Raw genomic sequence first — 15,395 nt, 5'->3', positions numbered from 1 at the left:
ATCCCGTATTGCTGTGGCTGTGGTGTAGGCCAGCAGCTACAGCTCCGATTTGACTCCTAGCCTGGGAATCTCCATATGCGGCAGGTGCAGCCCTAAAAAGACAAAAAGAAAAAAAAGAAACAACTGTGCTTAGTCACCAAGCACATTTAATGCAGCAGCAGGCCTGACCTGGGTTTCCAAAATTAAAAGGAAACAGCTACATATTTAAACACAGTCTAGTCAACTTACCATGACAAGTACAGGGAAGAAAACCATGATGAACAGGACCAAGCAACTTGACTTGTGGCCTTTATCAACAAGAGTTGCGACTTGGGCATTTTTGAAACAAAATATGCTCAATTTAACCTCCAAAATGAAAACAGACTGAATTTTTCACTAATAATCACTAACAATAAAACAATGTACATCCACCCTGCAGTAATAAACTGAGCATGTGCTCATTTTTACTCACCAAAAACTTGCTGATTCTTAAACCCAGTTCCTTCAGTGGTGAAGCCACATCTTTATTAGCTTTCACTTTTTCAGCTGAATTTGGACTATAAAAAGAACAGTGAATCACTTCCTCGTTCTCAATGACCTTTTAGGGGTTTCAAACAAAAATACTTAAAGGTATTTTTACTACAGACATTTTTCTGCCCTGTAGGTGCCTACAAAATACACACACACACACACACACACCACACACACAAGTTCCTCTCTATAGACTTTATGACACAAAACTATGTCTAAGTTATCAGTGTAGTATGTGTCTTACAAACTACAGTTATAACTATATAACTTGTAGATATGTCTAGTTACATGAATACTTTTTGATTCTCACAACTATCCTAGAAGGTAAATATTACTATCCCCATTTTACAAATGGAATTACCAACACTTGGAAAAAATAAATAACTTACCAAAAATCCCACAGCTAATAAAAAGTTGAGGTGAAATTTAAAACCAGGTCTGTTAGTACACATACAAATATTATCTACCTATGTCCACTGAGAAGGCCTAGAGGCTATGACATCCCAGCAGCAGCGAGCACACCCAGCACCCAAATCTTGATTTCTATTACCATTCTCTAATAAAAGGTACCAGGACTCCTTGGGGAAATGGCTGATTCTAGGGCCAGGGTGGAAAATACATTAGATGAACCTGGAGCATCTTACAATGCCAGAAAGTAAGAAAATACTCAGAAAACAAAAGGACAGGGAAACGTCAACAAGACACGGAAGCCAATCCGAAAGAATAACCCATGGTCATAGCTGGAACGAGGTATAAGTAAAGTATAAAAGAAATGAGTCCATAACGATCTAAATGAATGAATATATAGAGAGAGAAATAAATGGGGGAGAAGGAGAAAAATCTTCCTTACAGAACAAGTGCCAAGAAGATACAGATGCTACCCCCTTCAGGAGGTAGAATGTAATTCCACTACACTCCCTCCCCTGAACGCGGGCTATTCGTAGTGCTCACTTCCAAAAAATAAAAGTAGGGAAAAGAGAAAACGTGCCTTTACAGAGAAGGAACTTGGCAAATGCTACCTTCCCCAAGTGCCCAAGGTTAACACCGCGAGTGACCCCTCTGGCTAACAGGCATCCTCTGCTACGCTGTGCCAGGAAGCGTGCTTCACCTCTGCGTATTCTTCCCCAAACCCCCACGGCCTCAATCTTACAAAAAAAAGAAACCAGACCATTCCAAGTTAAGGGCATTCTCCTACAAAATACTTGACCAGTCTTCCTCAAAACTGTGCAAGGTCAATGAAAATCAAGAAAAGACTGACATACTGCACAGCTAAAAGCTAAGAAGACATGACAACTAAATGCAATGTGGCACCCTGGGCTGAATCCTGGAACAGAAAGAGGGCATTTAACAAAATTTTTTTTAATTTAAAAACGAACAAACAAAAAAACAAACATAACAAAAAATGCTGTGTTAAATGCCAGTTAAGCCTGCAGTTAAAAAAAAAAAGTCTGTCAGACTTTAAACTCCATGCTACAAAGGGAACTTTTGTCTTTAAAAAAAAAAAGAAACTCATGCCACAAATGCTTGCTCTCTGAACTAAAGCATGTTGTTGTTGGATTTTTTTTTTTTTTTTTGAGACTCACATTTCACAAAAAATCCACAACACAAAGGCTAGTATAAGGTTAAACAATAAGTTCTGAAAGAAGCAACACAGAATGATGATTAAGAACACAGACACTGGAGTAAGACTGCCAGGTTCGAATCCTGGTTCTACCACTTACTAGCTGTGTGACCTTGGGCAAGTTACTTAACCTCTTTGTGTCTCAGTTTCCCCATCTGTAAAATGGAAACAATAATAATAAAACTACCTAAATGTGATAATATAGTTGTCTTCTTTTTTTAAAGTCCATTCATTTTAGATACATAGTAAAGTATTTACAGATAAAATAACACAATGTCTGGGAGTTACTTCAAAACAACTACCAGGGAAGGGTTAAACATGATCAAAAAAAGAAAGTTCTTCACTAACCTAAGAAAATGCAAATGGAAGTTGAAGATGTAATAACATCAAGATGTTCAGAAGTAGAAGGGAAATGAGGGCAGCTGGGGAACTATGCTGCAGATAGAATTAGATCTGGACTAGAAATTAACATAAAGAAGTCTGGTCCTACAAGGTTTATTCTCTTCTTTTTTAACCACTTTACATTTTATTATCGTTCCTTCCCAAAGCCCAGCAAAAAAAAAAAAAAAAAAGAAAGGAAAAAAACCCATATATTCAAACAAAGAATAAAAATAGTATCTAGCTCAAAGGGCCATTGTGCGGATTAAATATCTTGGTGAGTCTAACGCTTAAGAGAAGTAACTGGTACATAGGAAACAATACATTAGCATCAGCAGCTATTACCTCTGCACCGCTATATCCCAGCATTTGATGCTGACAGTTTCTCACACAAACATGATGGGCTGAAATTAATATTATGGCTATTAATTGAGTATTTAATAAATCCTCATCTCCAGACACTAGGGCTATTTAATAGATTCAACAATATTGCATTTCTAAAAGGAATTTCCTTTTCATTCAACAGACAAAAAATGTGTCTTACTTTTTTTTCACTGGTAACTGCATTGTACACTCTCTGATCTACCTAACCCAGCAATATCATAAAATCCTACAGGAGGACGGTTTCACGTATGCTAGGTTCCTAAAGGGAATTACGCAAACAAGACTCACAGAATAGCCATACCTGGGAGGTTTATAGTAAGAAAGCCCTTCTAACAGCCGCTGCCAATGTTTATTCAGCTCTGCCTCAATCTGATTCTGGAAAAGAACAAATTATACAAATGCATTTTAATCAGATTCCAGGATCACACTGAGGATTACATACATATTCTTTTGAGCCTTTTTAATATGCATTTTTCCCTAGAGTTGAAATACTTTTGAATACAGAATTCTGGAGTCTCTTTTTCTTTGCTTAACATTCTAACACAATCATTTAACCTTACTACGAAAATCTTGATAAACATCCTTTCTAGTGATTACATAATATTTTATCAAGTGGCTAAATCGTATCTCATTTACCATTCCTCTAAAAGCTGCTGTAATTCTTTTTTTTTTTTTTTTTTTGGTCTTTTTTTGTTATTTCGTGGGCCGCTCTCGCGGCATATGGAGGTTCCCAGGCTAGGGGTTGAATCGGAGCTGTAGCCACCGGCCTACGCCAGAGCCACAGCAACGGAGGATCCAAGCCGCGTCTGCGACCTACACCACAGCTCACGGCAACGCCGGATCGTTAACCCACTGAGCAAGGCCAGGGATCGAACCCGCAACCTCATGGTTCCTAGTCGGATTCGTTAACCACTGCGCCACGACGGGAACTCCTGTAATTCTTTACTTATGTGAACAACGCATGGGAAAGAACTTTGTGTGCTAAACTTTTTCAGGATCTTAAGATATATTCCTATGGGGGTCCCGTTGTGGCTCAGTGGTTAATGAATCCAACTAGGAACCATGAGATTGCGAGTTCAATCCCTGGCCTCGCTCAGTGGGTTAAGGATCTGGCGTTGCCGTGAGCTGTGATGTAGGTCGCAGATGTGGCTCGGATCTGGTGTTGCTGTGGCTCTGGTGTAGGCCGGCAGCTACAGCTCCGATTAGACCCCTAGCCTGGGAACCTCCATATGCCGTGGGTGCAGCCTTAAAAAGACAAAAAGACAAAAAAAAAAAAAAAAAAAAAAAGGTATATTCCTAGAAGTAGAATTATCAGATGAAGGTATGTCAAAAAATATGAAGGCTCTAAAAAAAAGGTGTAATCTGGAGTTCCCATCGTGGCTCAGTGGTTAACGAATCCAACTAGGAACCATGAGGTTGCGGGTTCGGTCCCTGCCCTTGCTCAGTGGGTTAAGGAGCCGGCATGGCTGTGAGCTGTGGTGTAGGTTGCAGACGCAGCTCAGATCCTGAGTTGCTGTGGCTCTGGCGTAGGCTGGTGGCTATGGCTCCAATTCAACCCCTAGCCTGGGAACCTCCGTATGCCACAGGAGCGGCTCAAGAAATGGCAAAAAGACAAAAAAAAAAAAAAAAAAAAAGGCGTAATGTTCATTATGTTCATTACAAGAGTAATAATTGAGTGTCATCTTAACACTTTATCCTTAGAGTCAGCCAACCGAGGATCAACATGAAGAACTGTTCCAAACTGCTTATGTACTTGGAAAGGTCCTAAAAGCCTCAGCCTCTGTGACCTAAACAGCTATAACTAAATGGAAAAGGAAGTCAGGTATGAGACGGAGAAAAGGCCTGAGTATCTCTCTCAGCCTGAGGTAGCAAGACAGTGTTGGTAGCCCTGCCCTCAGCGGCCCCTGGTAGCTTTTCAGAAAAGAAATCACTAAGGCACAAAGAGAAGTGGAGATTTAGAGAACCTGGGCAGCGAGGCTGTAAGATACACTGCACTGTAGCAGAGAGAAGTGGGGAATGCATAATGCTTATTTTAGGAACAAAATAGGAATTAATTTTGGGAATAATAAAAGGTGCTTACTTCCAATTTCAAAGAGAAGGCAGGGTTTGTGTGTGTGTGTGTGTGTGTGAGAGATATAAGCTACACAAAGAACCACAGAATCCATTCAAGAACACACCACCTACCAGTTCTCTCAGAGCTGACCTTCCAAGCAGAATTGTCCACAGTTCTCTACTGCTCCTGAAAAATGACAAAAAGCAGAGGTAGGAGTTCTCATGAGTTTCAGCAGGTTAAGCATCAAGCATTGCCATTGCTGTGGCTGGGGTTTGATCCCCGGCCCAGGAACCTCCATATGCCACAGGTGTGGCCAAAAAAACCCAAACAAACAAAAAAAACCCCAGAGATAATTTTGCTCTTTGGGGGGAAAAAAAAAACCTATATTTTAGAATTAAAGAAACAGGAATTAATGAATTATAGTACATCTTCTATTTAGTTTTTAGTATTTCAATCTCCTCCCTTCTCATTCAAACACAGTGACTAGGAGTTCCCGTCGCGGCGCAGTGGAAATGAATTCGGCTAGGAACCATGAGGTTGCGGGTTCGATCTCTGGCCTTGCTCAGTGGGTTAAGGATCCAGCGTTGCCGTGAGCTGTGGTGTAGGTGGCAGACATGGACTGGATCCTGAGTTGCTGTGACTGTGGCGAGGGTCAGCAGCTAAGCTCCAATTAGACCCCTAGCCTGGGAACCTCCACATGTGGTGGGTGCGGCCCTGAAAAGATAAAAAACAAAAAAAAACCCATAGTGACTAAAAAAGGAGTTCCCGTCGTGGCACAGCAGAAATGAATCTGACTAGGAAACATAAGGTTTCAGGTTTGATCCCTGGCCTCACTCAGTGGGTTAAGGATTCAGCATTGCTGTGAGCTGTGGTATAGGTCACAGATGCAGCTCGGACCTGAGGCAGCTGTAGCTCCGACTGGACCCCTAGCCTGGGAACTTCGATATGCCTCCAAAGGTAGTGACCAATAAGGAACAGGAATCCAGAAAAAGACCAATCTATTTTAGGACCATCACCTTCCAGAAAAATTTCTAAATTCATGACATAATGCACTTTCTCAATCAAGTAAAGTCTAACAATCATTATGACGTCCTATGTTCATTCATTTATTAATAAATTCCCATTAGGTACCACATGCAGTGCTCAATACCTGAGATTAAAAAAAAAGAACCCGTGAGATAGAGTCCCTGCCCCGAGTGAGTCCTTCAAATATACTCCCAACTGTGTGCTAACCCTAGTTCCTTCCCTCATTTATGCCCTCAGAATTTCGGGAAACATGGTTTGTGTTTTTGGTTTTTCTCTTAATCTAGAATTAAATTTCAAAATGTAACCATTAAGAAATTCACTTAAGAAAGGGTTATGAAAAGCACTGGGATTCTATTTTGGGAGATCCTAAATAAGCTAGAATAGTAACCTGAAATAATGAACACGGCTTAGAAAGCCTATCTGCAGAAGAACATGGAAGGACCTAATAAAGCAGACTCGACAGCGAATAAGAACGCCCGTTATACGGACCATGAGGATAAACGGAAAAACCTTTCCCCCGGTGAGAGCGTAACACAAAGCACTAGACCTTATATACTTAAAAATGGTCTTCCAGGATTTCCCATCAAGAGAGGATTAACACAACTAAAAATTACAAATCTCTTTCCTAAGGGTTAATGCTTTGAAGAAAACAACTTGAATTCTGCTGAGCCAATAATCACCAACTCCCACAATGGGCACTGTGGAATCACTAATCATCTTTCTGATAAGAAAACATTCACTCTTCAAAAATGAGAGCAGACCCGGTTAAGGAAACAAATATGTCCCTTTGTACTGATTATATTGAAAGGTATGAATACAGCAAATCCTAAGTAATTAAAGATCAGCAAGCTCACTATTTTAAAAAATTTAAGGTAAACCCTGAAAGAATGCCTTTTTAAAATTTTTTTAATTTTTTGCTTCTTAGGGCCGCACCTGCAGCATATGGAGGTTCCCAGGCCAGGGGTTGAATCCAAGCTACAGCTGCTAGCCTACAACACAGACACAGCAACGAGGGATCTGAGCCACATCTGCAAACTACACCACAGCTCATGGCAACGCCGGATCCTTTAACCCACAGATAGAAGCCAGGGATCGAACCTGCAACCTCATGGTTCCTAGTTGGATTCATTTCTGCTGTACCGCAAGGGGAACTCCAAGAATGCCTTTTGTAAGGAGAATAATTATCATTTAACTTATCTGTTTGATAAGTCTGTATTAGCAAAAAATAAAATGAGAGGTTTAAAATGGCACATACTTTTACTTTACCAAGGATAGCTTCCGGTTTGCACAAAACAGACTGGATACCTGTTATATAACATACAGCTAAAAATGGGGCTAATAGTACATCACAATTAATGCAAAGAAACTTATCGTTAATTGAAGGTTTGTATGTCCGAGCTAAGTCACCCTTTCTCGACCACAGATCTTCCTTTTCCCCCCTTTGCTCATACATCTTCCAATTTCAAAAGCTTGGGCATCAATGAGCTTTAATTTATCTGCGTCTGCTTTCAGAACCTTGATCTCTTAACTAGCTAGGTATGGTAGCAGTGATTCCCAGGGGACTGAGAATACCACCTCCTGTACTTAAGGGCCAGCTGCCAGGACCCAGAATTCCCTGCTTCCTCACATTCAAGCTGTGGGTATTCATTACACCAAAATCTGTACAGTTAAAACAAACAAGAGCAGCAAACAATGTCCTAAAAAAGTTTCTCAAAACGTAGTTGGCCCTCAGACCAAACACAACATGGCAACACTGCAGAATCATCGTCATCCCCCAGAGCTACTCTTTCTCAGAGGATGGGCACGGGAAATTACATTTTCAAGTGAGCAACTGGGAGTTCCCCCACCATGGAGCAGTGGATTAAAGGATACAGCGTTGCCGCAGCTGTGGCTCGGATTCAACCCCTGGCCGGGGAACTTCCATAGGTGGGGGAGGCCACAAAAAAGTAAAAATTAAAACAAAATGAGGACTCAAATGAATTCCTAAATTACTACCACTCTAAGACATTGATGTGTCTCAGAGGAGCAGGTAAAAGACCTGGTCAGTATAAATATTCTTTACCTTTTATGCTCGATACATTGGCTTTTTTTTTGGCAGGGGGAGGGTTGGAGAGCAGGGAAAAAAGATTCTGCTACTAAACAAGAATGGAGATAGACCACTGTCCTAGAGTAATGCAGTAACTTTTAATTTACTATTCAAAAGAAAAAAATAGCTATTTCTTTAGAAATCAAAATTTTCAGGAGTTCCCATCGTGGCACAGTGGAAACAAATCTGACTAGGAACCATGAGGTTGCAGGTTCGATCCCTGGCCTTGCTCAGTGGGTTAAGGATCTGGCGTTGCCAGGAACTGTGCTGTAGGTCGCAGACACAGCTCGGATCTGGCATTGCTGTGGCTGTGGCATAGGCTGGCAGCTGTCGCTCCGATTAGACCCCTACCCTGGGAAACACCATATGCTTCGAGTGAGGCCCTAAAAAGCAAAAAAAAAAAAAGGAAGAAATTAAAATTTTCATTTGCAAAACCATGTCATATCATGCTCTTTTTGTTTTGGTTTTTTTTTTTTTTGTCTTTTTGCCATTTCTTGGGCCGCTCTTGCAGCATGTGGAGGTTCCCAGGCTAGGGGTCCAATTAGAGCTGTAGCCACTGGCCTACGCCAGAGCCACAGCAACGTGGGATCCGAGCCGCGTCTGCGACCTACACCACAGCTCATGGCAACGCCGGATCCTTAACCCACTTAGCAAGGGCAGGGATCGAACCCGCAACCTCATGGTTCCTAGTCGGATTGGTTAACCACTGCGCCACAACGGGAACTCCCCTCTTTTTGTTTTAAGGTGTCAAAGCAAATGTTTATTGAAAATGACTTTTATAAGATTAGCCAACATCTACTGAACAGTTATGTAAGGTACTGTGCTAAATGTCTTTAATGCTTTGTCTTACTGAATATTTCAATTTACTTATGAGGCAAAAATGTTACCATCCTCATTATCTTATCAGGAAACTAAGGTTTCAGAGTGGTTAAGTAACTTGCCTGAGGCCACAAAGCTAATTTATAATGGAGTCGGGGCTTGAACCCAGGTTTGCAGGACTCCAGAGTTTAATCATTACATTACACTGCCTCACGTTGCACCCCAGAATTCACATTGTAAGCAGGCAAGGACTGGGGTGAAGCTTTCTGACCTACAATGGCAGACCACATCCTAACACAGTGGCTAGCACACAAGAGAGGCTCAAAACATACATGGCGATGAGCAAATATTAAAGAATCAGAGTGATCTGAGTCTGTTCCAGACTTGTACTCTAACTGGAACAGAAAAACTATAAAAAAAAAACAAATACGGAGAAGTGCTAAGAGAAGGCCGAATAAAGAAGAAAATGGAAGGGAATCCTCGTGGAAATGAGTGTCACTGGTTCCTCATTTAGGGTCTCAGCACAATGAGGACACAAACAAAGCTAGGACCTTCCTGCTCATAAGCTTAGGGCTGGAAATGACAAACGACATTAGACATACGTCACACAATCAGCAAAAAGTAGACAGCGCCAAAGTGGATGGTCCTAACCACCAGACACCCCAAAGGACTACGACCATATGGGACAGCAAAGAATCAGAGAAGAGAGATCGCTGGGGACTGATCCTCAAATTGAGACCTGGTAATGGGAGCAGGTGATTCTCAAGACACAGCAGACACGGCAGGAATGAGAATGCTCGTTCAGGGTTCACGGTAACATCTTCTCTATGTGTTTTCAAGAAATGAATTAAGTGCTACAATATCTCTCATTTATGTGTGCAATAAATACGAGGGAGCTAAGGGTTTTGGAGAGAAATTAAGACACAGAGATTAAATCGCTTGCCTCAAAGGTGAGATTAAAAAAAAAAAAATTACTGGGAGTTCCCATCGTGGCGCAACAGAAACAAATCCAACTAGTAACCATAAGGTTGCAGGTTCGATCCCTGCCCTTGCTCAGTGGGTTAAGGATCCGGCGTTGCCATGAGCTGTGGTGTAGGTCGCAGATGCGGCTCGGATCCCGTGTTGCTGTGGCTCTGGCGTAGGCCAGCAGTTGTAGCTCCAATTAGACCCCTAGCCTGGGAACCTCCATGTGCCATGGGTGCAGCCCTAAAAAAAAAAAAAAAAATTATTGACTTCCAGTCCAATATTCTAGCGAACAAGGAATTCCATTCCTAAAAGAATGGGAATTAATTGAAACTAGAAATTATCTTCCTTAGAGAGATTCATGTGGTTGGAAACTTTTGGATGAAAGCAACTAGATGAGAAATAGTCTGAGTTCCCCTGGTGGCTCTGGTTACTGCTGTGGCCAGGGTTCGCTCCCTATCCTGGGAACTTCCACATGCTGCATGGCCAAAAATAACAACAGTCCTTTATTAATAATTGTGTCCTTTTGATAGAAAGACTGAGACACAGCCAACCTACTCTGAGATAATCCTTTTGAGAAACACAGTTAACTACTCCACGTGGAAAAAATGAATAAAAGTTGCCACCGCCCATGGATGCTGACTCCACAGAAGCACACCTCTCCTTCGTGAACTGAAATTTAAGCTAGGCAGCATGCTTTCAAACCACAGCTGTTTTCTCGCACCCATTAACTTTAGAACACAAGAGATAACCCCAAATGCCAATATTCGAGCTTTCTGCCAAACCCTCAGTGATTCTCCCAACTGTGAGTGATTTAAGAGTACTGCTATTCCACTTTTGACCAGTGCCAACTCGTATTAACATACACCTTCTTACAAGCTTCAGAATCACCTCAATATTACCCTGAAAAGGATTAATATTTGGAGAAACAGACTCCAAGGGTAAGGTGGCCTGTCTGTGGTCATCTGCAAATCAGCAGGCACCAGGAACAGAATTTCAGTTTTCTCTTAGCTCAGACTTCTAGGCATTTCAAACAGAAGGCTGCTGTTCAGTATAATCCCAATCATTATAACATGCTGACCAGCACAAAAAGAAAGAAAAGATTGTTCCTAAAGCAGGCTATGCACAAAGCAGGGCCTAGAAATCCCAGGTGTCATTTCTGCCACTTTCAGGTGTGAATGTGGTAGGTTCCCCCAGGATGAAGAAAGCATCTTTCAGGCAAACTAACCGCTTCCCTCTCCTTGCCCTCTCTTTCACTGAAGAACGCGCCTGGCCCTGCAGGAGCTGACCTTTACCCAAGCTCCACAAGGACTGTAAGACAAGCCTAAAAAAAGGAGAGCACAGCGACCACAATGCTGCCCGATACAAGAGCTGACATGAAAAACAGCGGAGGAGAAAAACACAAACTGCTCCAGAAATAGTTCGATGGAAATTCCAGAGAAGAGAAATCTCACTTGAAACTTTACATGATTAAAAAGTATCATCACAATGGGAAAAAAAAAAAAAAGTCACTTGAGCAGAGAGGCGCAGGAAGTCGTACAGAGAACAAGGGCAATACTTGTCATAAATATTTACTCAGAGCCTATTCCATGCTCTTCGGAGTGTTGAGTAGTAGTGAAAAGCCAAAAAAAGTAGCGAAACACTGCAGGCACAGGGAAGAAGTGACAAGGGGACGGTTAGCCGGGAGGGTGGCCGCGAGAATGGAAGCCGCTTCGAGCTGTAAGTGGAAGATGGAAGTGTGGCGATCTGGTTACAGATCCAGAGGCAGACACACGCCTGTTCGAAGCCTCACCGGACCCCTCCGCCAGTTCTGAGTTGGGTCTATGAGTCATCTATCCGTAAAACACAAGGTGCCGCTCGGAGTCGTGGGAGTTCAAGGAGATAAAGCCATGGAAAAGAACGCGCCTCGCCAGCCCGGCGCTGGTATCGCTCCAGAAGTAAGAACTGTCTCTTTCTTTTGAGTATTTTATCTTCCCGTCCCCAAAGCCCAGTACAGTGCGTGGGGTGTCCGCTGACGGAATCAATACAGGAGAAAATGAATAGATGGATGAATGAAAGGCTGGGCGGCCCAAGAGGGCAGAAACTGCAGGAACGTGGCTCGGCGACGCCCGAAACAGACCTTCCATGGAGAGCACATGCGGGACCCTGGGGAGCGCCGCCGGGAAGGGCCCAGGAGGCTGCGGCGGGGACGGGGTGGGGGCTCCCCGGGCGACCGCGAAGCGCCCCGTCGCGCCTCGAGGGAGCGTCACGCCAGCCAGGAAGCGGGAGGGGGGCGCCGAGGGACGCGCCACGGGGAGAGGGGAAGAAGGGAAAGGAACCGGAGACCGGAGGCGGGCGCCGAGGGAAGGGGTAAGGCACCGGCCCCCTCTCCGAGAAGTCGCTTCAGATGCCCGCGCGCCGAGACCGTTTGGCCGTAACCGCCTCCATCCCGGCGCCCGTCCGCCTAGCCGGCCTTCGCCCCGCCACTGCCGCTACATCTTGCCCTCAAATCCCGCCCCGCTTCCGGCTCGGATTCGACCCGGCGCCTAACAGCCACCCCCGCTGACTCGGCCCGCTCCGCACCTCACACACGGCCCGGTGGCGGCCGCCGCCATCTTCGCGCGCGCGCGCCCTAGCCCCGCCCCCAGACGCCGCGCCCACGTGACCGCTCGCCTCCGGGGCGTGGACGGGGCTTTTCGTCACGTGACGGCGGGCGGGGCCAACATGGCGTGGCCCGGAGCGGTGAGGACTCCCGGGCGAGGGCGGTCGAGTCAGTGAGGGAGTCGGTGGAGGAGCGACACCTACGCTTGAGGTGGGAGACGTTGGAGCGTGACCTGACGCCAGCTCCTTGCCTGCACAGAGTGATCATTCAGTGGCGCTTCCCTTCTGGCAGCAGGAGAGCGGATAGAGAACGTGCTGGCTGGGTGAAGCTACCGCTCTGTGCCTGGCGAGGATTGAGGAGCCCAGAATCCAAGGCATCTCCAGTCACCCGGGTTTCCCCGGGGTCCCAGATCTAGAGACATGACCCGAGAGTGCGCTCCTCCGGCCTCTGGGTCCGGGGCTCCGCTGAGCGGGTCCGTGCTGGCAGAGGCAGCGGTGGTGTTCATAGTGGTACTGAGCATCCACGCAGCAGTGTGGGATCGGTACTCGTGGTGCGCCGTGGCCCTCGCCGTGCAGGCCTTCTACGTCCAATACAAGTGGGACCGACTGCTACAGCAGGGAAGCGCGGTCTTCCAGTTCCGAATGTCCGCAAACAGTGGCCTCCTGCCCGCTTCGGTGGTCATGCCTTTGCTCGGACTGGTTATGAAGGAGCGCTGCCAGGCTGCGGGGAACCCATACTTTGAGCGCTTTGGAATTGTGGTGGCGGCCACTGGCATGGCAGTGGCCCTCTTCTCGTCAGTATTGGCTCTGGGCATCACTCGCCCGGTGCCCACCAACACCTGTGTCATCTCGGGCTTGGCTGGAGGTGTCATCATTTATATCATGAAGCACTCTCTGAGTGTAGGCGAGGTGATAGAGGTCCTGGAGGTCCTGCTGATCTTCGTCTACCTCAACATGATCCTGCTGTACCTGTTGCCCCGCTGCTTCACCCCTGGAGAGGCTCTGCTGGTACTGGGTGGCATCAGCTTCATGCTCAACCAGCTCATTAAGCGGTCTCTGACTGTGGTGGAAAGCCAGGGAGACCCCTTGGACTTCTTCCTGCTGGTGGTGGTGGTAGGGATGGTGCTCATGGGCATCTTCTTCAGCACCCTCTTTGTTTTCATGGATTCAGGCACCTGGGCCTCCTCCATCTTCTTCCACCTCATGACCTGTGTGCTGGGCCTTGGCGTGGTCCTGCCCTGGCTTCACCGGCTCATCCGCAGGAATCCCCTGCTCTGGCTTTTTCAGTTCCTCTTCCAGACGGAGACCCGAGTCTACCTCCTGGCCTACTGGTCTCTGCTGGCCACCTTGGCCTGCCTGGTGGTGCTATACCAGAATGCCAAGCGGTCATCTTCTGAGTCCAAGAAGCACCAGGCCCCCACCATTGCTCGGAAGTATTTCCACTTCATTGTGGTAGCCACCTACATCCCAGGTATCATCTTTGACCGGCCACTGCTCTACGTGGCCGCCACCGTGTGTCTGGCGGTCTTCATCTTCCTGGAGTACGTGCGCTACTTCCGCATCAAGCCCCTGGGCCACACGCTTCGGAGCCTCCTGTCCCTATTCCTGGATGAACGAGACAGTGGACCGCTCATCCTGACCCACATCTATCTGCTGCTAGGCATGTCTCTTCCCATTTGGCTAGTCCCCAGGCCCTGCACACAGAAGGGTAGCCTCGGGGGAGCGAGGGCCCTAGTCCCCTATGCCGGCGTCCTAGCCGTCGGTGTGGGTGACACCGTGGCCTCCATATTCGGCAGCACCATGGGGGAGATCCGCTGGCCCGGAACCAAAAAGACTTTTGAGGGGACCATGACATCTATATTTGCCCAGATCATTTCTGTAGCTCTGATCTTAATCTTTGACAGTGGAGTAGACCTAAACTACAGCTATGCTTGGATTCTGGGGTCCATCAGCACCGTGTCCCTCTTAGAAGCATACACTACGCAGATAGACAATCTGCTTTTGCCTCTCTACCTCCTGATACTGCTGATGGCGTAGCTGCTGCACAGCAGCCATGGAGGAGACAGGGACATGGGGAAGATGAATGGTCCTCACAGCTGCCAGCCCCTTGGGCGGGAAGAGCCCAGGGGTGAGATACAGATTTAATTTTTCAGTCGATTCAGATTTCAAATAAAAATCAAAGCACTCCTGATTTTAGTTTTGCTGATACTTAAAAAGCAAAAAAAAAGGCAGTTCCCGATGTGGCTTAGCGGTAACGAAGCTGACTAGTATCCATGAGGATGCAGGTTTGATCCCTGGCCTCACTCAGTGGGTTAGGGATCCAGCATGTCTGTGAGCTGTGGTGTAGGTTGCAGATGAGGCTCAGGTCCAGCATTGCTGTGGCTGTGGCTGTGGCTGGCTGCTGCAACTCCGATTCAACCCCTAGCCTGGAAACCTCCATAGGCCTCAGGTTTGGCCTTAAAGAGGAAAAAAAAAAAAAAAAAAAAAGGCGATCCTTGGTGGCTCAGTGGGTCAAGGATCTGGCAATGTCACTGCTGTGGCGCAGGTGCTAGTTCAGTCCGTGGCCTGGGAGCTTCCGTGTGCTGCGGGGCATGGCCAAAAAAATATTTTAAAAAAGCTTAAAGGATAATGCAAAAGTTCAAAGAGCTTGTGTGTCTTAGGGCTTCCCTCCCCTAAGTCCTCAGGGGGCTGGAGGGGACCAGTACAGCAGGGTGGTCAACACTTCAGGTTTCTGGAGTCAAACTGCTGGTCAGCATCCTTGGCTGCACCACTTCTTAACTGTGTGTGTGGCTTTATCACTCTGGGCCTCAATTCTCCTGTTTGCCAGATGGGATTAAGAAGAGCCTGCACCTCATGCGGTGTCGTGAGATGACACATGTCCAGCCCAGGGCCCACACATAAGTGTCAAGGTGTTACGTAAGTGAGGAAAGTTGTCATTGTTACCCAAAGCCAGTTCTCATCTCAAAAAACAGGCA

At 46.0% G+C, this 15,395-nt stretch overlaps 2 protein-coding genes across 16 annotated transcripts in view; one reads left to right on the top strand and one right to left on the bottom strand.

The window, feature by feature from the left end:
* Positions 1-12,457, bottom strand: part of NUP188 (nucleoporin 188) — a 53,342-nt gene extending 40,885 nt beyond the window's left edge. For 3 of the 15 annotated variants that reach the window (XR_014828124.1, XM_005660505.4, XM_001928828.7), the window contains exons 1-4: positions 12,403-12,457; positions 5,078-5,132; positions 3,195-3,268; positions 452-536 (exon numbers count right to left, since the gene is read on the bottom strand). Coding sequence is in view for 2 of the 15 variants with exons in the window: in XM_005660505.4 (XP_005660562.1) it covers positions 452-536; positions 3,195-3,268; positions 5,078-5,132; positions 12,403-12,434 (246 nt within the window). In the remaining 13 variants the exon portion in view is untranslated. Of the gene's footprint in view, positions 1-451; positions 537-2,231; positions 2,287-3,194; positions 3,269-5,077; positions 5,133-11,068 lie in introns of all 15 variants that reach the window. The other 12 variants (XM_084997326.1, XM_084997356.1, XM_084997321.1 and 9 more) reach the window with 7 other exon arrangements.
* Positions 12,458-12,530: 73 nt separating this feature from the next.
* DOLK (dolichol kinase) lies at positions 12,531-14,611 on the top strand. Its single transcript, XM_001928919.6, has one exon. It carries the CDS (start codon positions 12,841-12,843, stop codon positions 14,455-14,457), a length of 1,617 nt encoding a protein of 538 aa, XP_001928954.1. The 5' UTR covers positions 12,531-12,840; the 3' UTR covers positions 14,458-14,611.
* The last annotated feature ends 784 nt before the right edge of the window (positions 14,612-15,395 follow it).

Source organism: Sus scrofa, chromosome 1 (genome assembly GCF_054392235.1).
Source record: "Sus scrofa isolate SSC_HxYL_T2T_F1_AM1 chromosome 1, Sscrofa_HxYL_maternal_Yorkshire_Landrace_v2.0, whole genome shotgun sequence".
Lineage (NCBI taxonomy): Eukaryota > Metazoa > Chordata > Mammalia > Artiodactyla > Suidae > Sus > Sus scrofa.
This window is presented reverse-complemented; position numbering and strand designations above follow the sequence as displayed.